We start from the raw sequence: 23,041 nt of genomic DNA on the forward strand, positions 1-23,041 counted from the left end.
TTATTTATTTATGTTTACTTGCCTGTAAACCTCCGTAATCCATAGTTTACTACCCCCCACCCTGCCCCTCCCCACGTCACCGCCCGGCAGGTACTCCCACTACCGACCACGGCTGACAATAGTATATAAGTAAATAAATATACACTAGAGTTAAATTGACATGTTTATAGTGGCATAATAATTGCAGGCTGGCAAAGAACATAGAAGTCTTTGCCATTAGCCCTGTCAGTAGTAAAGGCTGATACCCTTAATCCCCATTCATGCCCGGAAAAGTGACAGGTCCCCCCAGGGCCCCCCCAGCCCCCCTCAGTGTGGCAGGAAAAAGTGTATGGTTTGCCCGGAAAAGTTTGGCAGGAAAAAGTGGTTTGTCCGGAAAAGTAGCCATGCATGGCTGCATGTCCTTAAATGTAGCAGGCCTCAAGCCCTTGGAAATACAAAGGGGTGCAGCATGGGGGTCCTCAAGGGGCGTGCAGGGGCGGTGCTTCTTTTGGAGTCCTCGGCGAACCATAGTCCTATGATGCGTTTATGACATAGTTGTGGAGTAGAGGGTACGCCCTTTTTGGGGGACTGTTTAGGATGCATATAAGGCCTCCTTAGGAGTATCGTGCAGCAACCGGAATCCTGAATACGCCGCAGTTCCCACAGCAAGAAAAAAAGAAAAAGGAATTAAGCGATACAACCCCGCCGTGAAAGGCCCTATGTGGGGTGGGTCCCAGACCACTATCAATAGATATTACAGCTGTTTGCCACCCCGGGTGGTGGATGAGAATGCTCAACAAGAATCATCTGGGGCTCAAGGCGGCGACGTTACTGGCTTTGACGCTGACCTGCGGCGGAGTATGGAAACCCCTCGGCCCAAGGCTTGCGACTGTTGTATATCCCCTATTAAGGGCGATAGCAGTGGGAGTGAAGACTCTTGTAATGACAGCGCGTCTGAGGGTTTCGAATTTGTGGAGTTGGACAGCTTGGGAGCTCCGGTAGTTCTGCCTGTCACCCCCATCTATGAAGACCTTGGTTTTCAGGAGGATACGAATCCCGAGAAGGACGTCGTGCCGCCGTCGGGTACACCGGTCGAAGATGCTGGGTTTTCGGAGGACATTAGCGACTCTCAGGATTTCAGAGCGGCCGCCGAGGGATGCGCCTACGGCATAACCGCTGTAAAAAAAGAGGTAGAACATCCAAAAACACCCGTCTATGAAGACATGGATCTTCGTGAGCAGCCGTCTGTTGAGAAGGTCGTTCTGCAACAACCCGGCACAAGTGGCGGAGATGCTGGGGGTTCGCAGGACATTAGCGACTCTCAAGATTTCAGAGCGAGCGCAGAGAGCTCTGAAATCTTGAGAGTCGCTAATGGCCGGCGAAGCGTCGAAGATGATGGGGCTTCGCAAGACATTAGCGACTCTCAAGATTTCAGAGCGAGCGCAGAGAGCTGTGAAAATGCGGAGGTTAGTAAGAAAAATGTTATGCATCGTATGGTACGTAGTGTTGTATTTTATTTCTCCAGCTAAACTAATGATCCGTCAATCTTTCTTCTTTTACCCCCTAGGGCGTAACCCCAAAAAGAACTAAGGTCGGGGAGGCTCCTATAAAAACAGACAGCATGAATTTTTACTGTCTATGTTGTGCAAACCAGGCTGGAAGTTCCGCAAGTCAAAGTGCTGATGCTCCTGAGAAGCGGATCGTTGTCTCCAAGAGAGACGTTGTTGTAAAAGAAGTTATTGCATTAACTTACGACGATTTGAAGGCTGTTAAAGGTTTCGTAGTGGCAGTGGTGCAAACGTGTGTCAAACATGACTATTACGATCTTTGTTACGGACATAAGGCGGATGATCCCCAGCAGGACGCGCACGAGTGTCTGTCCGATGCATACCGAGACAGGGTAACCCGTTATATATGTAGTGCGTTAGACCCTCAACGTATGTATAAACTGGTAAGGGTAGTTTACTGGGTGTCGGATGAAAAGAAATATGTTCACCCTTCTATGGTTAAGATCATCACGGCGACACTCGAGGAAGCCCAACACGACCCCCATCCCGATTTAAAACTGCTGACTATGCGGGCTGTGTGTACGGTTAAGGATAGAAAGATGATAGAAGGATTCGTAGAAAGGCGGGTGTTTAAGCTGTATAAAAAAAATATAAGAATAAGGCCGCTGGCGCCTCGAAGACTATTTTAAATAAATAATGTCACACCTAAAGGACCCTGATAACGTGTTGTTAGAATGAATGTAGTAGTAGGATGTTACACCTCGAGGTGACTAGGGTTTAAACAGTTCTTACGCCGTTTACTGTGAAAATGTAAAATACCTTCTGTTTATGATTTGTTAAGATTCACTATTTTTTAATAAAATGTCCTTACGCAGAACATGTGTCATTCAGTGGCTGGGGTGTAGCTGTTGATATCATGCCTGGGGAGCGGTTAAGAAAACTTTATTACGATACTGGCGGGGTGGGCGGCTTGGGAAGCGCCAAAGCTCTGTATAGAAGGGCTGTAACTGAAAACAAGCATGTAACAAGAGCACAGGTCAAGACGTGGCTTTCAGGAGAAGAGGCGTATTCCCTCCACAAACCAGCCAGAAGACGTTTTAAGAGACGCCCAACAATCGTTAATGCACAATTAGATTATCAATGGCAGGCTGATATCATAAGCCTTCAAGATATAGCAAAACATAACAATGGCGCCCAGTATATATTAACAGTCATAGACGTGTTGTCCAAGTACGCCTACGCAGAAGCGTTACACGATAAAAGGGGTACGAGTGTCACGGCCGCTTTTAAAGACATCTTCGCTAGGGGGCGAATTCCTCAAAAACTACAAACAGACGCCGGTAAAGAATTCTTAAACAAGCCATTTCAGAAATTATTAAACCATCATGGTGTTCAACATTTTGTGACACACACGGAGGTAAAGGCGGCCGTTGTAGAACGGTTTAACAGAACTTTAAAGTCTAAGATGTGGAGGTACTTTACGGCCAGCAACACCTACAGATACGTGGATGTTCTTAAGGCTTTTTTAGATGTATATAATGCCAGTTATCATCGGACCATCAAAACAGCCCCCGCAGAGGTGACTCCTAGTAATGTTTTAACTGTGTGGAGAACGGTGTACGGGCGCAATTTTGCTACAAAGGTCAAGAAGCCTATTTTTAAAAAAGGAGAGCACGTCAGGATTTCAAAATTGAAAGGCGTCTTCACGAAGGGCTACCAGCAGACATTTAGCGACGAGATATTTATAGTGGAAAGTGTGGACCTCAAAGAGGGCCTGTATATTTACAGGTTAAAGGACTACGCTGGGGAAGAGGTATCGGGTATCTTCTACAAGGAAGAGCTACAATCGGTACCTGATGAACCGAACCGTGTGTATAGGGTTGAAAAGGTTCTGGAAAGGCGGGGGCGAGGGGTTAACAGTCAGGCATATGTCAAATGGAGGGGCTGGCCTGAAAAATTTAACAGTTGGGTGTTGGCCAGCTCTCTGAAGGACGTGTGAGCTAAGGCCCTGTTACAAGCAGCTGAGAAGATGGAGACGAAGCCCTTTTATATCACCTTGCCATCCAACTCTTCAAAGGGCATGTTCCCCGGCAACCAGATTTCTAACTACATCGTGAAATTGGCAAAGCCTGTGGACCTGAAAGGGGATTGGGAGGTGGCCCTAACAGAAATACAATACCCTAGAACCTGGAATACCTTGACATCGAGCGAAGCAAAGTTTTTCATAAAGCGTGAGGACAATGTGAACATGCACGCAGGCATCCCGTTTGGCTACTACCCAACAGTTGCAAGTGTTGTCGACGCCATCAACAAATCCATAGCCGCCCTCGAAGGATATGCGAATATCCAGCTGACGCTCGATCATGTCAAAAGGAAGGTGTTTCTTAAAGCCCCGACTCGAGGCACGACGTTTAACTGCTCCGGTAAATTGAAAAGGATTTTAGGCACAGTGATGAATGCGGCTTCGAAGGGTCTGGCGGAACAGGATCAATCTTGTCCCGATATTAACGGAGGGTTTTATACGCTCTATGTATATAGCGATATAGTAGAGGCCCAAAGGATCGGCGATAGCTACTCGCCGCTGTTAAGATGGGTCCAGGTACAAGGTGAAAATAATGGGATGGTCAATATCCAGTTTCATAAACCCGACTATGTCGCAGTTTCTAAAAATCATTTTGACACTATTTCAATTATGATCTACGATGATCAGTCTGAGCCGGTGGGGTTTAAATACGGGAAAGTTATTGTCAAGCTTCATTTAAGACCGAGACGCGACAGCGGCTATTAAGCAGGCATCATGGTGGTCGTGAAAACATACGGTGACCCTTCTATGTACCGGCACTATTACAGAAACCAAGCCGGCTATGGAGGGCCGCCGTACTTTCAAGGATCACCGGTTATGTACGGGGCTGGTTTAGGGGGATTCTTCAGGAGTTTGTTTAGAAGAGCGATGCCGTTCCTGAGAAGAGGTTATGACATTGCAAAACCGCATATTAAGACGGCCGCTACTAGCATTGCCGGGGATGTGGTCGGTTCTGTTACATCGGCAGTTGCAGAGCGCATGAACAAGCAGCCGCAAGAAGGATCAGGGTTGGTGTACGCCCCGCGTACGCGTGTTAAAAGGAAGCGTCGTGCTTCGAGCCGCAGGGGCCCTCCGGCCCCCTATAAAAAAAGAAGGAGCTCTTCAAAACGCCCTCAGAAAAGAAGAGCTCCAAGACGGAAGAGAGCTGTGAGGAAGAAGAGAGCCGCCTCTAAAGTGAATATTTTTTAAAAAGCTTCGTAAACTAAACCATGGCTTTTGTACATTGCGCATCTGGCGAGTGCGCCAAATCCGAGTTAGACCTCTTCACTCTAAAACCAACGCAGACAAGCATCGAAAACAGCTTCCTTATGGAGGTATCGCCTCTAGCCGCATTGACGCCTCTGGCCCCTATAGAGTTTTATGTGTCGGGGTCCACGGATATGTATTTGGATCTCAACAACACGCTGCTGCATCTTGTGTGTAAAATCACGAAAGCGGATGGGTCCGACATCGCAGCAGCCGCTAAAGTGGCGACGGTCGCTTACCCCATAGCTACAATGTTTAATCAGGTGGACATCACCCTGGGTGATCGGCTCATCACGCAGAACGACAACATGTACGCCTACAGAGCCTACCTCGAGAGTATTCTAAACTACAGCAGCGACGCCCTTGACACACAGCTTTCAACGGGTCTCTTCTACAGGGATTCACACGCCCAGTTTGAAGTCACGGCTCTGGACGGCGCCAATAAGGGTTTTGTAAAAAGGGCGGGGCTGGCAGCCGGCAGTCGCAACTTTGACCTTCTGGGGCGCATACATTCAGACCTATTCTTCCAAGATAAACTGCTCATCAACGGAATCGATCTTAAGATCAAGCTCACCCGTAACAAGGACTCATTCTGCCTCATCAACGGGGATGCGGAACAGTACAAACTGGACATACTGTCAGCGAGTCTGTTTGTAAAGAGAGTGAAAGTATCTCCGAGCGTCAGGCTAGCGCACGCCGACGCTTTACAAATATCAAACGCCAAGTACGCTGTGGAAAGAGTAGCTCTGAAGGTATTCAGTATCGCAGCAGGTACCCGCTTAACACAGCAGCAGAACCTATTTCTTGGGCAACTACCCAAACTTATCATCATCGGCTTTGTGGACAATACCGCCTTTAGCGGGACCTATGCCTCAAACCCCTTCAATTTTAAACACTACGGCATCAACTACGCCGCGTTGGTCCACGAGGGCAATGTGATTCCCGCAAAACCCTACACTCCCAGTTTTGTAACCTCCAACTACGTCAGGGAATATCAGGGGTTGGTTTCAATAACAGGGAAGCACCAGAGGGACTGCGGCGTAGCCGTGTCACGCGAAGGCTATGGGGCTGGATACACGCTGTTCGCATTCGACCTGACCCCCGACCTGGAAGACGGCGATCACTACAACCTGGTCAAAAACGGAAATCTAAAAGCTGAAATACGATTCAGTAATCCTCTACCGACGAATGTGAACATGGTCGTATTCTCGGTATTCGACAGCATCATCCAGATCAACCACGCCAGACAGATTTTGTTTGACTATCTTTAAAACATTGGTGAAATGGACACTGTGCAGATCCTGGATGTATTAAGCAGGCATAAACACGCTAGGAAATACTTTTTAGGTGTTTTCCCGAGCGACGGGTTACCTGCTGAAATAGGGGTAGAAAGACCCCGCACCTTGGTATTTAACACCGATCCGCATTACAAGGGTGGAACACACTGGGCGGCCGTTTTTATAGAGAATGACCAGGTTATAGTGTTTGACAGTACAGCAGAGTTCCCAGAACACCGTCTATATACACAACCCATATTCAAGTTTGTAAAAAAAGTTGCAGAGCGTGTGGTGTATAATAAGGTGCGGGTGCAGGATACCACAGCCATGACATGTGGGGAACACTGTATTTATTTTATCAGTAAAATGTCAGAGGGTGTTTCTTTTAGAAATTTCTTAAATTTATATTCGAGGGACCTTGTTAACAATGACCGTATAGTTGTGAAATATGTAAAAGAAAACACAAGGGTATCGGTCAGACCTGCGAAAACCGAATATGTTGCTTGTCAAAATTGTAAGAGCTTATAACTTATGTTTTTTTAATGATGAACGTCTAAAAATAAAAACAATATTTTTTTTTAAAAAATCAGGCATTCAGTCTCTGTATTTTTATTGCTTATACATGCACCATAATTTTAGAAACAAACAGTTTTTAAAAATAGGAGCGGGAGACGGTATGAAAAGTTATAAAAGTGTTTATTACACAAAGAACTGTAGGTTGAACATTACAATGACAAACTCTGGCGAATAAACATATGAAGAGAAATCGGACACGTTTATACACATAAACTGTACATTTTTATTTAAAAACCATTAAGTCTGAATCCAAGTAGGGGTTTTGGACAAATGTCTTTTTCGCCGTACAGACGGCACCATGGGGGTACTCCACGAGGGGGATAGCACCAGCGGCGCGTCCGAGCCTTCAGGCGATGGAGGGAGGGGTGTCTTTAATTGTTCAAGCAGACGCCGGTGCTCGTTGTTACCCACGAGAGTGGAGGGGATGTTGAGTTCAGCAGCGGCTCGCAAAAACTGCTCCCAGCCGCGAGGTGCATTTTGAGGCGTTAGGATTTTGGGGTGTGTGAGCCCTTTGACTAGATCGTACATGTGTGACCCTGCCACCGGTTGTCCTTTGTAGAGAAATTCTCCTCGATCATTCCAGGATGTTAGGTCTTTAGAAGCTGATAGTTTACTCATCAACATTTGCGCGGCCCCTCTATGCCTTTGACTTATATTTTTCAGCAGGTCCCCCACAAAGGTATCAGGGGTTGGCGACGGATCCGGCGGCGCTTGTAGGGGTTGAGGGGCATTCGTAGGGGGTACTGCTTGTTCAGAGTCCGGGGTATATAGAGTCAGCTTGTTCTTTTCGGTATTCCACTGGCTGTAGTAACTTAAAAAGTTTTTAAGGGTGTTGGTGTAAAGGTTAGCTTTGTCGTAGGGGCTTAGATCAGTACGGTTCAAAATGTCTTTCATTTCAACATCCAGTCGTAGAGTCTCATTTCTGCGTATATCCCAGGCGTTGTCCGCGGAAGAGCCCAGCTGGTCCATTTGCTTTTTAGGAACCAAATACATTTTTGCGGCGTGCTCCATCAACGTGTCGGGATGAGGCTTGTGATTACCGGTATAGCTATACGCAGCAAAGCGCCTATAAACCCCCCAGACTGTTTCACCAGCTTCTTCTTGGTAATGAGTGAGGCCCTTTTATTACTGAGCTTCTTGATAAGACCCCTCTTCTTCTTCAGAACCTGCAATTGACTCCTTGAGATAGGTACGTTGCCTTTTAGGGTGTTTAGGGCTATTTCTGCAATGGCAGACACTAAGTCATCAGAAGCAGCGCACAGGATGGCCTTTCTGTGTTGGGGACTGGCTGTAACCAGCATTTTCAGGAGAGCTAAATTGCGTTGTAGACGGGCCGACATGGTCAACACCTTGTATTATAAGGGCCTGGTTGTAAATGTCTCTAAAAGTCATCAAACCTACTTTTTATAGGACCTGTTCTTGACCCTTGGTGTGTAAACGACGGGTAGCTCGGGGGGAAAAATATCAGCCCTCAATCTATAGTCTTCTAGAGTTTCATTTTTTAAGTCGACCAATAGGTAACCGTGGGGTTTTGCTGTCGCGTCGTTAAAGGCGTCCATGAAGAAGTGGGTGTTTCCGGGGTACATCTGTTTAGCTATGACGGCTATTTGTTGTTTGTCACGGGGGGTTTTAAATAAAACAAGATACGAGGCGTTGAGAGCTATAGATCTGCTGTTCTTACCCTTGTAAAACAAGTTCTGCACAATATAACAGATACTTAGATTGCGATGATGTGAATATTGAGTAAAAGCTCTCTCTAACTCCGGATGATCGCCCCCTTCACGCATAAGGTCATCGACAATTATCATGTTAACCTTGGCCGTTGGCAGTAACTCATCATCGTTGAGATTATCCGGTATCCCCTCTATAAATCTGATATGGGGGAAAGTGCGGGCCAGGGCTGTATAAAGCGGCTGCCAGCATGAATAAAGCCATACAATGTTATTAGGGGTCTGTGATAGAACAGATGCAGAGTTTTCTAAGAGCTTTTTTATAAAGTAGCTCTTACCGCAGTTTGAGGGCCCCGCTAACACGCAGGAGAATGGGTGCTGTAATCTGGTGTCCATGTTAGGGGCTGGTTTGTCTCTCTAATGGGATCTAATAGCCGTACGGCAGCGTTTTATAACCGGGGGTCAGGACCCTTTTATCAAAAGCAACGCGTAAGGTTTTATGTAAGGGTTGTGTTGTAATTTCCCACTTCTTTTTGGATCTGACTATGCACGGCTGGTTCACAACTATGGTTTTAGCATTTTCACAATCTGGTGCTGCCGCGTATTCGTGCACCAGATTCTTTAGACTGTCGAAATTGATTTTTAGGCTATTGTTGACGTTTAGGGTTATGCCTTTGACCTTCATACACACTTTGTTCTTGTTTGTGCGGTAGGAGTATGATTTAGGCCCGGATGAAGAATATTCAATTATATGCTCATCCTTATCGAGCTCGCTGGTCAAATTACCAAGATAATCTCCAAGGGGAGGGTCTTCATCCCCCAGCTTACTCACAAAAATCACAGAGTCGGTATCGTGATACAAACAGCGGTCCTGGAGTTTATCCATGACCCTGTAAAGCTCGAGACGGGCGTGGGCTGTCGTGAAGCTTGCTATGAAGATGTTTACGTTGTTACACGTTGTGGGGTATGCTTTGGTGTATTTCCAGCATAGTGCCGCGGTATCGTCATCGATAAACTCGCAGCTGGACACCTCGTAACAAGGGGCAAAGAGGTACTTAAACAGTTCATCAGGATCTGTTATTAAGGTCGTATTTGACAGATTTGTACGCTGAGCGAATTTTCCCCATAAGGAGTTGAGACATAGCTTGGCTAACTGTCGACGGGCGGGGTTGACCTCTATCAAATGGGGTCGTAACTGGATACCCTCGTGAAGGTAGTAGTCATCGATGTACTTCTGCTTTGCATCCTGACTAGTACACCATTCGGGATAGCCCGAGGCTTCCTGCTTGTCTCTGAGAAACAGATTAATGTACGGGGCAAAGAGTTGAGTAGAGGTCCTCTTAAAATGCCACACCTCGTGGATCCTTCCGAGCCTGTAACCTTTCTCTAAGGCAGCTTCTACCTCGATGCTGCACCAGGTTCCTGTGAGCATCCTTTGTTCTTCGGTGTGCCCGCAATCACCAGCCTCTTTTAACACAGCACATGTTCGACAGAGGGGGAACATCAGTTTACCATCGACTCTGTATGGTAACACAGGAAAGTAAAGCTGTCTTGGAGGATATATTTCACATTTGACTAGCCCAAAGTATTCGGATATGGGCTTAAAATCTCTGTAGATGATGGTTGGGTGTCCTAATGGGTATACCTTCATCTTGTTCACAAACGGGTACAGACTGGTGAAATCATAGTAGTGTATTTTCTCACCATCACCCGCTGCCCTGTACAATTGTATGGCATTTGTACGACCGCCGAATAAGGCGTCCCGAGGTTCCAGGGGTTCGGGTAAAGCACGAGTCTGTAGGAAAGAACAGAGCTCGGAGTCGGCTGCTACCATCTCTAACCATTCGTGCTCCCAAATAGTTCTCAAAGCATAGCCGCATTTTTCAACATACTGTGCCTTCAACAGAGTACGTCTGTGTAAGTGCTCAAATTTGGCACCCAACAAGCTGTTAAACTCATGAGGCTTGTAACATTGAGGGCAGCCGTGGTAAAAACAGCCGTTGTATTCGAAGGCCGTCGGCACTCCCTTAATTTTAGCGTACCCATCCAGGTAGTAGGGACCCACGCGGTGTTCACCACCCTGTAAGGCGTGGTGAATCTGTATGCCTTCTTTCTCAGAGATGTACATGAGCCATCGGATAGAGGGGGTTGAATAGCGTTTCTGCTTGCCGTTATAGAGATCTGGTGGGACTAGAGCGATACTTTCTGGTTTTAAAAACATGTGTTTGTAAATGGACATACACATGGAGGCCAGTGTGATGTTTTGAAAAGGGTCGATGTATTCGATCGCCTTTGGCGCCTGATCCTTCTCGGATTTCAAGGCCTTGCTTTTCTTTACCCTTTTAGGCTTCTTGGGTTTCATAGCTCTGACCGTCGTTGGTCTTTGAGACTTCTTGGGTTTTAACAGCTTGACTTTCTTAGTCATCTCCACCACAGCGTCTCTGAAGAGGTTGCACGCCTGTCGCAGGATCATTACATCCGCCTGGCAATAAGCTTTCAACTCTGTTTTAAAATGAAACTCCTTATCCCTGTTTTCAGAGTACCATTGTTGAAAGTTCTCTTTCTCGGCAGGCATCATGTATTCAACCCCGTAACTGTCAGGAGGGGGCATGGGACCCACATAATCCTGGTTAGCCCAGGTATTAAAAAAGTGTGGAAAATAACCTTTACACCCCGGGAATCCAAAGGCTTTTGGAAGCTTGCTCAGTTTCATGGGTAAAAAATTCAGGGTGTCTATAAACCTTATTTGTAACTGGCCGGCTGTTAACAGCATCAGCTTGGAACCCTGAGTGATGAGTTCGACTTGTACCTTTTCACGAATCATATTTTTCAAAATAAAGAACGAGTCTTAGGCTTTTGAGTTGTGGGCCAGCATGGTGTACCCTTTGAATTCTGTTTGAATGAAGGTGTTAAGGAAATCACCAACGCACGTTCTACCTTCAAACTCCCAGCAGGCGTCGGAAGTTAGATGGTGTGCGTAAATATAGTTAGGCTGGTGTACTCCCGTCTCCTGCGTGCACTCTATATCAAACACAATGTATGCTTCGGTCTTGGTCTGGGGTCTGCCTTTAACCATGTAGCACTGATGGTTGGTACCAGCATCAAAAGACATCCGACACCTGGGGCATTTCATACCCCTGCATTTGTGATCATCAGCCACATACCGACCACACTCAAAACAATCCATTTTAGGGCTGCATCTAGCAGCTTTCCTGTGGATGTTCAAACAGTCTTGAGAGCGACAAAACATCTTACAGGTGCGACACCTCACCATCGCGGTTGCGTCTTCGACGCACCCATCCCTCTGGCACATCTTACAATGCATTTCACACTGATGACGTTCCATATTGCTGTATATGTGGTCGCAGTGTGTACACACGTATCTGGCTCCCAGAAAACCTTTAAGGTTCAAGATGCCGTAAAAGTGGTTATCATGATGAAGGACATATACAGTCTTATGCCCCACACGGGCCCCTGTTGTAAAATACTTCCAAGAGCCGCTGTGATAAAGAACTTTCACGGTCACCGAGAAATAGTTTTCAAATAGGCCGATGTCACCAAAACCGACCAGCTGGTCTGGAGGTATTTCAAGAACCGTATGGGCTTCAGACGCTCTAGCCAGGATGACCGCGTCGGGGGTGTCGCGCCCCATCAACAACCCAGCGATGCTGGCGGCAAGACAAGTGTTGGCAGTGGCATTGTTAAAGTCGAGCAGCCAGCGCTGCTTCTTCCCTATTATCTGGCTGTACAGCACGCTCTTTAAAGGGCGGGAAACACCACCCTCACGACCCCGTACAATGAGGGCTACGACTCTGAAACTGCCAAAGGCGACTAGTTCAGCATTGCTCTGTAAAAGCCGCGACAGGTTTTCTAAAAAGTCTACGGCGTCAAACACATCTCGCGATGCCCTTCTGGTGAACAGCGGACTATCAAAACCCTGCCCCTGGAAACGTAGCTGGAAAAAATCATTGGGCCCCACATCGCGTAACAACCTTTCAATGAGCGCTTGCACCGCCTGATGTATAGCAAAAATACCGTGATCGGTGGACGTTATTCGGTGTAGGTTCGCAAACCTAAACTCCTCGTAGTGCTCGGTGGCCCTAAATCTCTCCACATTGCGCCTGTAGCTTCTAACGCTCTCTAAAAAGACAACCTCTGAATCCTCATCTTGAGGGGTTTGACTTTCTGGGGAGCTTGTTGCGGTATCATTTTGAGGGTTCTGGTTTAGTAGGGGATCTTGCTGTCTTTTAAAGCGCCTTGTAGCACATATTCTGGCTTTCTTTAGCTTCCTGATTAAAATCCGGCGTTGTTTAGCGCTACTGGCCCACTTTTGTTTTTTATGGGGCCCTGCTTTTTTAGATTCCAGACCCCAGCCTATCTGAGCAGTATGTACTGTACCTATGTGTGGAGTGTTTGTTGAGACCTCTGCTATAGAACCACAAACAGACTCCTCTAAGGGTTCCGGTTGGGGTTGTGTCGGGGCTCTAACACCAAAACCCTTCAAGGGGCCACCCCTCTGGCTGTCCTCTCCCGCGCTAGTGTTCTGGTGTATGGAGGGTATCGCTGTATATGATGCGGCCTTGGCTTTTGAAACAGCGTGCCTCTGTTTGCGGTGTTCTATACACTTTTTATGACCGCGTAAGCGTAAGAAACGCAGGGATTTTGTTAGAACTGTCTGGACCTTACGGGTATATTTTGAGGTGCGTATTTTACTAACCCCGGGGGACTGTCGTTTCTTTAGGAGCTGGCGGCGTCTTAGTCACGGTTGTATAGCCCCTATGTCTGATCCTGCTTCCTGACATGTTTGGAGGATCACCCTTTTACAGAGGTCAACCCTTTGCAATATCTTCTGTTGTGCCGCCGCCATGGATTTGTCACAGCTACCCCCCAACCCCCATTTTAAGGTTGCGGTGACCGCTTGGCGCTTTAGTTTTCTGACAGCCAATTGTATATCCTTTACATATGCATCTAGTACCGGTTTGGGATTTATAGAGTCATATTTTGGAGAGTTAGGGGTGAATACAGGGCTTGTGTGTGTAGCAACCTCTAACGCTCCAGGGGCCTCTCTAGGGTCTTCAAACCCCCCGCCATTCTGTAACTGCGGGCCTGGGGGGATCATGGAAACAGGGTCCCAGTGCGAACACCCCGGGGCATTTGGGGACGGGATCATACTAGATGACCCCACCATACTATGATTGGACCATTCGCCCGACCCTGTACTATCAGGAGTGTATATTGCGGGGCTGGTTGGGTCGTAAACTCCCTGAGGGGGTATAGGGGACATATGAAGGGGTGCCTGTAATTGACTGTCGCAATAATCAAGGGTGCCACAAGCTAAGGCCCTATCGCATGGTTGGGGAGGCGTCGGTGTAACACGCGTTTGCAAAACCCGTTGGTTGTTGTTAGAAGGGCCCTCGTACGCTGCTTCTGAGGTTCCCTGAAGTCTGTCTACCGTTTCACCTGAGGGTCGCCCCTTTTCAGACACTTTGTCCCTAAAAACGGTGATAGGCGCCCCATCCGTTTCTGGGGTTTGGTCTAGGGGACGCGCCTCTGCATGATTCGTTAGTTTGATTAAAACTCCCGAAGGTTTCATAGGCGGATAAGGGGTCTGAGGTGTAACCGGTTTGCTTAAGGGGGTCTCAGGTGTTTCTACTTCTGACACATCTAACCTGTGCTTATTCCTAAGATATTTTCTTGAAAGCCTGCTGACTTTAGGGTTTTGTGGTTCTAACAGAGTTTCCGCAACAGGCGTCGCTGTCGCTGGGTCCTTAGAGAGCACAGGTGTAGTGGGCTCACTCCCCTGCTTAACTAAATTTTTTTAAAGATAGATCTAAAGGAGGCGTCAGGGGTTCAGAAGCCACAGGTTTCTTGCTGAGGTCTAAGGGACCTGGTTGGGACATATGCCCGCCCTACTTCTTGAGGTTTATGGGCCCTGTATGGGGTACGGGTTCATCTGCTTTTTGTTAAGGACAGGCTTGGTTGTGACGAGCTTCCCTTTTGAGGCCTTGAGAGGTTTCAGATACGCTGAGGGTTTTTTACACAAAACGGGCTTTACAACTGCTGGGGTTGTGAGCACTACTCCACGGTTGACACCCACCCCTGGTAAAATAGATTGTCCTGTAAAAGGGTCCAACAGTTTGGTGGCGGATTTGATTTGACATTTCTGAGATGTCCCTGTTCGCTGGTGTATATGGTGGTAATAAGAACAGAGTTTATCCTGGCGAACACGCCTACTCACACCTTTTGCTGTAGACCCCTTGTTCAGAACGATCTTTGTGATATCCGCCAACGGTTTCGTAGCTCTCTTAGCCTTAGGAGTATCAGCGCCGATGTTCTTTTGAGCTGCTCCTAGAAATGTAAAAAAATATATATATATATATATATATATATTAGAAACACACAGGTATCTTGTATAAGATGCTTACACTACCCTCCGCAGGACCCTGGTACTCTAACTCTGAGGGGCCCCCTTTGGTTTTGAGAGAATAAAACTCAGAGAGTTCTTTTTTGTTTCACACCCTTTTGTAAAAACACACCTTTTAGATGGCTTTTCCCAGATCCTTTCTTTTTCACAGGGCCGTCTTTAGATGCTGTAGCTTTCCTTTTCACAGTTGTTTCTTTTGGGCTTTGGGACGACTCCTGCACAATCACGATGTCCTGGCGTGACTCAGCGGGACCTGTAAAGAAAAAATAAGCGCATTTGTAGTATAGGCCAGCCCTTAGCAGACCCCTCTGAGGAGCGTTCCTATAGTTCACATTTGTTTTTTAGGGGTACTAGACCAGCCTCCCGGGTCTTAAACCTCTGAAAACCACCGCCCTTTTGATTTACCTGTAGGAAGGGGATTAGCCTGGGCACTCAGCGAAGCGTCTTGAGCCGCTGGTAGGAGCTGTAGGTCGTCAAGATACCTCTGTAGTTCGGGAGTCAGACCTATAAAAAGTATACATATGTGAGAACACATTAGGAAAGCAAGGCTTCTAAGATACAGGTGTGTGCAGTAACTCGGAAATAAGATTCTCTAAATGCATATACCTTTCTCTATGGTTTGCATTTGCGAGTCTGTGAGGAACAAATCCACCATGTCAGAGTCTGTGAGGGTTAATACAGGTAGGTCCTGCGCCTGGGTAAATATATAAAATGAAAAAGGGGATGCTTTAAAACAAACCTCATAAACACGATGTTACAGTTACATACATCATAGAGAAACACATATCATACCTTGAAAATCAACACGAGTATTAGCGCTTACTTATGGTTAGCTGCATACAATAAACAAACAGCGACTTAGGCTTCTATATAATATTGAAAAAAACAGCCATTTAAAACCCAGGCTCAGGCCTTCAAAACTGCCTAGGAAATTCTGCTCTACATGGCTATAGATATGTCTTACTAGGGGTTCTACCCTTTATGACATTATTATCCTTCTACATATGCTCGGAACTCTGATGTAACATGCACCGTTACTTTTCACGTGTAACACACTGTTTGCGACCTCTCATATTCTGGTGTCTATAGATACTTGCACAAGTGCCAATATTCCTCGTGCACCATAACGTAAGCAACGTATTGCATTGTATTGTGTGATACCCCATTTATTGCAGTATTATTCCACTACATGTACTTTGTATGCTGTTTGCAACCTGCACATATGTCACTTTTTCATCCTGTAATACACCATTTGCTACCTCTTGTATTTTACTGGCTCACGAGTGTCATTATTGCCTCATTCGATGTAACGCGGGCTTTTATACTTTGTTCACTTGTAATGTTCTCATGTACAAGTTTTGTTCCTATTGTGAAGCCTCTGACACCTTCGGGTAAACTCCGCGCCATATAAAAATGTTTTAAAATAGAATTTTTGGGGATTCCGATTCCCCACACACTTCCCCTTCGGGACTACGGGGGTAGGAACCGCCCCTCCAGTGACATCACAGGGATTCCCCTGATGTCACGGGAGGGGCGGGCCCTACCACCGGCGGCCCGGAGGGGAAAACACCATGCCGCCGCCATTGGGAGCCTCGTGGGAACCTCGGTACTGGCGCTATCCGCCCCAACCCTCCAGAGCCGCACCTTCCACACTCGTGCTCTGGGGGCTTCAATATTTTTTTTTTTAAAAAGGGGCCCTGCGTCCCACACGGCCCCATGGTCCTCAGAGCACCCACCAACCCCGCCCCCCACCACTGAAACCTGGAGCCCTCATGGAGCACCACGGGCTACGTTTATTTATTATTATTTTTTTTAATCAGCGCCACCCTTGAACACAGGAGCCCGCCAAACGCCGGTGCGCACTACAGGCCGACCGCAGCTCCGCATGGAGCACAGGGGCTCCGGTGGGGGTTGAAATTTTTTAAACGATGACCACGAGCCCCCACGCCCTCCGCACATACCCCGGAGCCCTCATTGAACCCATCGGGCTCCGGGGCTTCAATTTAAAAAAAGCGCGGCCACACACCCCTCCAAACTCGGGCACAGGAGCCCGCCAAAGCCGCTAAACCCACCGGAGCTCCGCCTGGAGCACAGGGGCTCCGGTGGGGATTCAATTTTAAAAAAAGGGTGGGCCTCGAGCCCCCGCAGCCCCCACGGCCGCCGCACATGCCTCGGAGCCCTCATGGAACACCGTGGGCTCCGGGGCTTCAATTTAAAAACGCTGCAACACACCTCCAAACTCGGGCACAGGAGCCCGCCACAGCCGCTAAACCCACCGGAGCTCCGCATGGAGCACAGGGGCTCCGGTGGGGATTCAATTTAAAACCGGAGCCTAGAGCCCATAAGTAGCACAAATGGACCACACACGGGCCACTGTAGCCCCTCCATCAGGCCTCAAACCCCCAGGTGCAGCGCATGGAGCCCATCGAGCTCCGAGGGCATTTTATTTTTTAAAACAATACCTCAAGCCCTACCACAGACCCCCGAGGGCCCCAGCACTGGGCAGGGGTGCTCAGGAGCCCCCCAGCAATACCCACGCCAGGACCCACGGCTACTATGGGAAACCCTACAACTCGCCAGCGTCTATGCAGAGCCCAGGCCCCTGCTGGTGAGTACCAACATGTGCTATTTAATTTATGTGTAAAACAGTGCTTGTATTTGTATGTCATTAATATCACATATGGGTCTGGTTTCTATACCCTGTTTAAGTTGTTGTTATGCCTGTATCAATATGTATACCCTTAGCTATTCTTGGTATTCACTCTTAAATGCCCCCTAAAACACACCACCCTGTGTTTAAAAAATAAAAGCCAGCATTGTTCACCTTAAACATTCTACCAAGCCTCATTTAACATTACTTGAAACAGCGTAAAACCCAACATACACAGCGTTAAACACCCTTTAAAAATACAACATTGATCACCTTAAATACACCGCCTCTTTTCACCATCAACATTACCCTTAAACAACACAGTCCTAAAACCTTAATTATTTGAAAACACTTTGAACACCATCCTACACAGTTCTAAAACCCCATAAAAATACAAAATCATTACAGACTTGTTTCACAGTCCCCGTTATTCATATTAAACATAACACAGATCCTTAAGCATTATTTGGAACAATGTGAGCACTAGCCTCTATAGCTAAAAAAAAAATAATAATAAACATTTTAAAATACAACTCTGTTCACTTAAATGCAGCCCCGTACATTAAATAAAATCAGCCTACACCAGCCAGCCAGCCCATTATTTATTTACCTTTCTTAAGTTGTCGCAGGCAGCGTTGATCTTGGACAAGTTGCTCTGATCCATTGTAGCCTTTAATCTTTGAGTGGTGTGTCTGTGCAGCAGGACAATCCACGCACACAGCTTGTTCCAAAGTGCTTTGAATGGTTGATTCTGAGGGACCCCCTGAAGTATACTTTTTTATACATGTATGGATCTGTTAATTGGAGGGACGTCCCCCTTTACTGATAGGTAGTGCTTAGAAACTTGTAGTACGGGTCATTAAGGGTAATAGAACATTGTAGTGCTGATCATTATTGGTAACCGTTTTCTGACCATTGGCTTGATTTGCTAGCTGACGTTTTAAACTTTGACAACTGTTAATTAAACCTACGGCCTGCTGTGGGATGAGCGCCGCCAGAAGTTTTAGGGGGGCTGGTATGCTGATTGGAAGGGCGCCAGCCACTCCGGCTGAGATTGTTTAGAATGTTTTCCGGCCACCGCCTTCTTTTTGTTATGTGGTATCTTGTCCTGCTGACTGATGTTAATTAAAACTGCTCATCTGGTAATTAAACCTCCGGCCTGAGGCCTGATTTTGGGCTGGGCTATGACTGAAGCTTTTAGGGAAATGTTGTATGAGCATGTGAGGATCATTATTGCGTGCATTTCTGACCAGTGCATTGTTTTTTGCTCAAGCCACACTTCAGCAATTGACATTTGTTAATTAAACCAACTGGCATGGCCGTCTAAGCACCTATGTTAAGAACTCGTGCTCCTGGCCAAGGGGGGACTGCTGTTTTATAAACAAACCTATACAAATTAAGGCTCGGGCTAAGCTTGGGACTTGCTGATTAGTTTTTCCTGTTCACAATGCAATGGTAGATGGCCTTTTGTTCCTATGCTTTCATGCTGTGACTTGTGACTTTTGTTCCCTGCATTTGTACTTTGAGGCTTGTGAGCCTAATGGGTCCTCAGCTACAGCCCGGGCGCATTTTCAAATTGTAACATGATTCTAAAGAAAGACCCTTTTTAAAAACCCTCTGCACCGCAAAACCTTTGTGTTAGACAGCCTTGCTGCCCCTGGTCCGGGGATTTGGGTATGCTTGAGTAGACACCAACTGTCACAGCCCCCACAGCTCGCGTTTTTAAACCAACCCTTACATTTCTCTCTTACATGAATGCACCCTAAATCACGTGATAAGCAAGCACAGGCTTCACCATGCGCACGGCGCTCACACACGGACACAAAACCCATGCTGCACCCCTTTGTATTTCCAAGGGCTTGAGGCCTGCTACATTTAAGGACATGCAGCCATGCATGGCTACTTTTCCGGACAAACCACTTTTTCCTGCCAAACTTTTCCGGGCAAACCATACACTTTTTCCTGCCACACTGAGGGGGGCTGGGGGGGCCCTGGGGGGACCTGTCACTTTTCCGGGCATGAATGGGGATTAAGGGTATCAGCCTTTACTACTCCTGTCATTTATTGTTTATTTCAATTAGCCCTGTTATTTATTGTTTATTTCAAAATGCAGCTTATGGGAACCCCAAAGCATGGCTCTTGTTTCAGTTGCTCTTAAGTTGAACTTAGTTTGTTATTTATTCATCCTTCTGAGCACTGGGCAGAATTTTACTGTCCAGTATGACAGCAAGAATACTTATAATACCCGTCTCCGAAAGCTTATGGATTTCACCATAGTTCCAAGGTGTTTTCAAAAACTGAATGCAGGCACCGACACACCATATGCTGTAACTGCAGTATGGCCCATTGTCCTTCTGTATGAGAGATTCGGCCACAGGCAGAATGACAATGGGACTAACTGACTGACCGTCTACGAGGTCTTGTAGAGGGGTTGTTGAAGCCACTTCATTTCAAAGAAATGCGAGCTCGCCCCCAACATTGAGTGCTATAAAACCCCTGAGGCTTCCCACAGTGGGCATCCCAGATTCCTGGAAACCCCAGAATTACGGACAAAAGGCGTACGTAAAAAGAATTATGACGGATAACGGACTTGGCAATGAAATGACGGGAGGGTCCATGAAATTTACGGACGGTTGATCACCCTACCGTGAAGGCCATGCCCTGTGTTTGCTTCGGAGCAGGAGGTAAAAGAGAATGCGCTCTGGAGACTGTACTCCGTACTGTCCTCCAGATGAAGATGGTGAAGGGCATGCCATGTACTGTGCCCTTCTCCATGTTGAAGCGCATGGCATGGATAGGGCCGGACTCAGACAGAAAATAGACCCGGGCACCAAAATAAAGGTGACCCTCATTTGCGAATTGGATAGCAAAAAAATAAGACATGTTTGCAGATTGGGGCAGTTTTGAGCTTGTAAATTCACTCTGTATAAGTGTTTTGCAAGGTATGGAAGACTGCATGGATTTAGGCTTGCTACAGGCAATGTTTGCTTCAATATCAGGGAAATCAACTGTAAAAACTGGCTCAAGCGGACCTAAAACAGACTCCTAAATAACCAGAAAAACGGCCCACTCGCTGACCTCTCAGACCAGCCCACCGGACACTGCCTGATTGCCATATGGGCCAGTCCACCCTTCTATTTACACACACTTTGAAGAGTATTGTGCTTCTGAATTGCTGATATAGTAAACCCTGGTCAAGGGTCCGCATACTCCTGTACTCTGCTGCTGAACTGGTATTGATAGTCCCGCATTCTGTACCCTAGTCCGGCAGATGAGGGACATGCCCTTTTCTTTGCACCAGGGCGGCTAGCAATTGGAGCCTAGATTTATGTTTGTAAAACAGACATTTACTCTAAGTGAACCTCTTCTTATGGAGCCCTGAGTAAATGGAAGTGTAGAACTCCAAACATGAGTGGAAAAAAGTATCTGCCATGGTAATCTCCTAGGAGGAAAGAGAAGGGAAAATCTGTCACAAAATAAGGCAAATGAAAAACCACGCTTTGAATAATGAAGCAGTGTGCTGGATGAAATACAAATCTGCATACATCGAAGGTTCCTTATGACCTTAACCGCGGCGGGGAAACTCCCAAGAGCCAATGACCAGAGGGAGGCTTCCCAGAGAATGACTTTACATGACACTTTTTCTAATCTTTAATTTTGACGGATTCAGTTGCACAAAGTTCCTACCCCTCCAACCCCTAATGGATTCCAAGGCCCCAGGCAACCCATGACTTATGGCAGAGCTTAATTTGTAAAAAAAGAAAATAAATAATGAGTGCCGGGACACTCATCAGGAGGTGACTGCAGCTTGCACCACACATTGCTCCTGCCATGCCACCAACGATAGTATCAACACATCAACTAACCATCACCCGCCTACAGGTGTCACCATTGGGTCTATTCCAGGCCCCTAAAGCTATAAGAATGGTTTAGGTGGCAGGCAGTAGTCATTTTTGTAATGTATTTTCAATTAATAATTAAATGTTGTGGTCAACTCTAAATTACCAGACCGCTCCACCTTGAGGCAGACTGTCATAAGTGCCGGTGTTGACAATTATGTGCCGGTGCCGAGCACCTAAAACCACAGATGCAAAATAAGCACGAGCTCACAGCCTCCAGGGTAGTTTTAAGACTAACCACCTACTGAATATCATCATCATACACATTTGTATACCTAAAAGCCACATTTCAAAACCCCCAAAGGTAAGTGGTAGAGATAAAAAAAAGCAGCAGATTTAAGGCTGATTCTGGTGTTCCTCCCCACTTTAGCTCTTTATGTTATTAGCTAAAAGAGCCCTCTTGTATTTCCTGGGTTTGTTTTGCAAGGAAGGACAACGGCCAGCCTAGAGCAGAGTTTTCGACACCCTGATAGCCTTGGACTCAAGTTACGGTGGCCCACTGTGTCAAAGGCAGCTGACTCGGCTAATAAGACCACCACCTAAAGCCACCTTTATCCAGCATTAGCTTTAAATTATTACAAAGGTCACCACCTGCTCTAGGCAAAAGAGAGGATGGAATCCGGCTTGTTACTTTTAAGAGTACTGTTTTACTTGCCACATTTTATTGGAATTGAGCAGTGGCCACTCCCTCTAATAACTTTGTCAAATATGGAGAAAAGAGAGATTGGATTAACATTAGCCAGGTCCTCTGTATTAGTCCATGCTGTCTTAATTATTGTGTGAACTATTGCCTTCTTCCAAGCACTGAGCATTAGCTCAGTATCAAGTCACACATTGATATCTGTAGTCTAGGGGCAGTTTATCTGATGTCTTTATAAGTTGGGCTGGACATATGTTTGTGTGAGAGCTGAATCGCTTACTGCTACTCCTCAAGGCTTGGCTACCTTATACAGAGAATGGGGATAAAACTCAGTGATCTTATATCTCTTAATAGTTAAGCAGGCTACTCAACAAGAACATTATCGGGGGAAACCCCAAGAAGTAACTGCCACTTGCCAGTAACTAGACTGTGTCCGCATAGTGGTTTCAGCGGGTTCTTGAACTAGTCTTTCTACTTAAGCACAATTCCCCAGGTTGAGCCCCACATGAGTTTCCTGCAATTGCGTCCGGGGCTGACTGTTGGTTGATCGTTCCTAGAATATCGAGGTCTAGCCAACCATGGTTTCCACCATGTCATGGAGAGCACATGATCCCATCCTTTTGGTGGTACACCTCTTCACCCTGGTCCATTTGTATCATCATTGCTGATTCCTCATTAGAACATTGGAATGTTGGGAGCTCCATTGAAAGCAATGGAGTGCTCCGGGCTTATAATGGCTGGTATAAGCCTGGAGCCCCAACATTCCAATGTTTCTTTGTTCACAGCTCTGGATGTAAACAAAGGCTTCAGGGAACCTGAGGGGATTTCAATCCCCTCAGCTCCCATAAGGCTTTGTTCTTTTTTGTAAGAACATTCTGTCCTCTAGTGACAGAATGTTCTAATAGCCTTATAGCCCTTCGTAGCTGGGCTATACCGGCTATTAAAGTCCCTCTCCCTTGTTAAAGGCCGGTATAGCCCTCTACGGCGGGCTATAAGGCTATATTATGGATGAGGTGTATATTGGAAGCAAAATGTGACTTGTGGTATGTTACATGTGAGTCTTCCCATTAAGATGTTGAAGAAAAAGGCA

At 46.6% G+C, this 23,041-nt stretch overlaps 2 protein-coding genes across 6 annotated transcripts in view; one reads left to right on the plus strand and one right to left on the minus strand.

The window, feature by feature from the left end:
* Nucleotides 1-23,041, plus strand: part of OSBPL2 (oxysterol binding protein like 2) — a 341,693-nt gene that overhangs the window by 46,625 nt on the left and 272,027 nt on the right. The gene's annotated exons all lie outside the window — the stretch shown is intronic.
* Nucleotides 11,187-23,041, minus strand: part of LOC144768953 (uncharacterized) — a 59,435-nt gene continuing 47,580 nt past the window's right edge. The window contains exons 4-6 of the mRNA XM_078652953.1: nucleotides 15,168-15,266; nucleotides 14,875-15,015; nucleotides 11,187-12,736 (exon numbers count right to left, since the gene is read on the minus strand). Of these exons, the coding sequence (XP_078509079.1) occupies nucleotides 11,187-12,736; nucleotides 14,875-15,015; nucleotides 15,168-15,266 (1,790 nt within the window). The remainder of the gene's footprint in view (nucleotides 12,737-14,874; nucleotides 15,016-15,167; nucleotides 15,267-23,041) is intronic.

Source organism: Lissotriton helveticus, chromosome 7, assembly GCF_964261635.1.
Source record: "Lissotriton helveticus chromosome 7, aLisHel1.1, whole genome shotgun sequence".
Classification (NCBI taxonomy): Eukaryota; Metazoa; Chordata; class Amphibia; order Caudata; family Salamandridae; genus Lissotriton; species Lissotriton helveticus.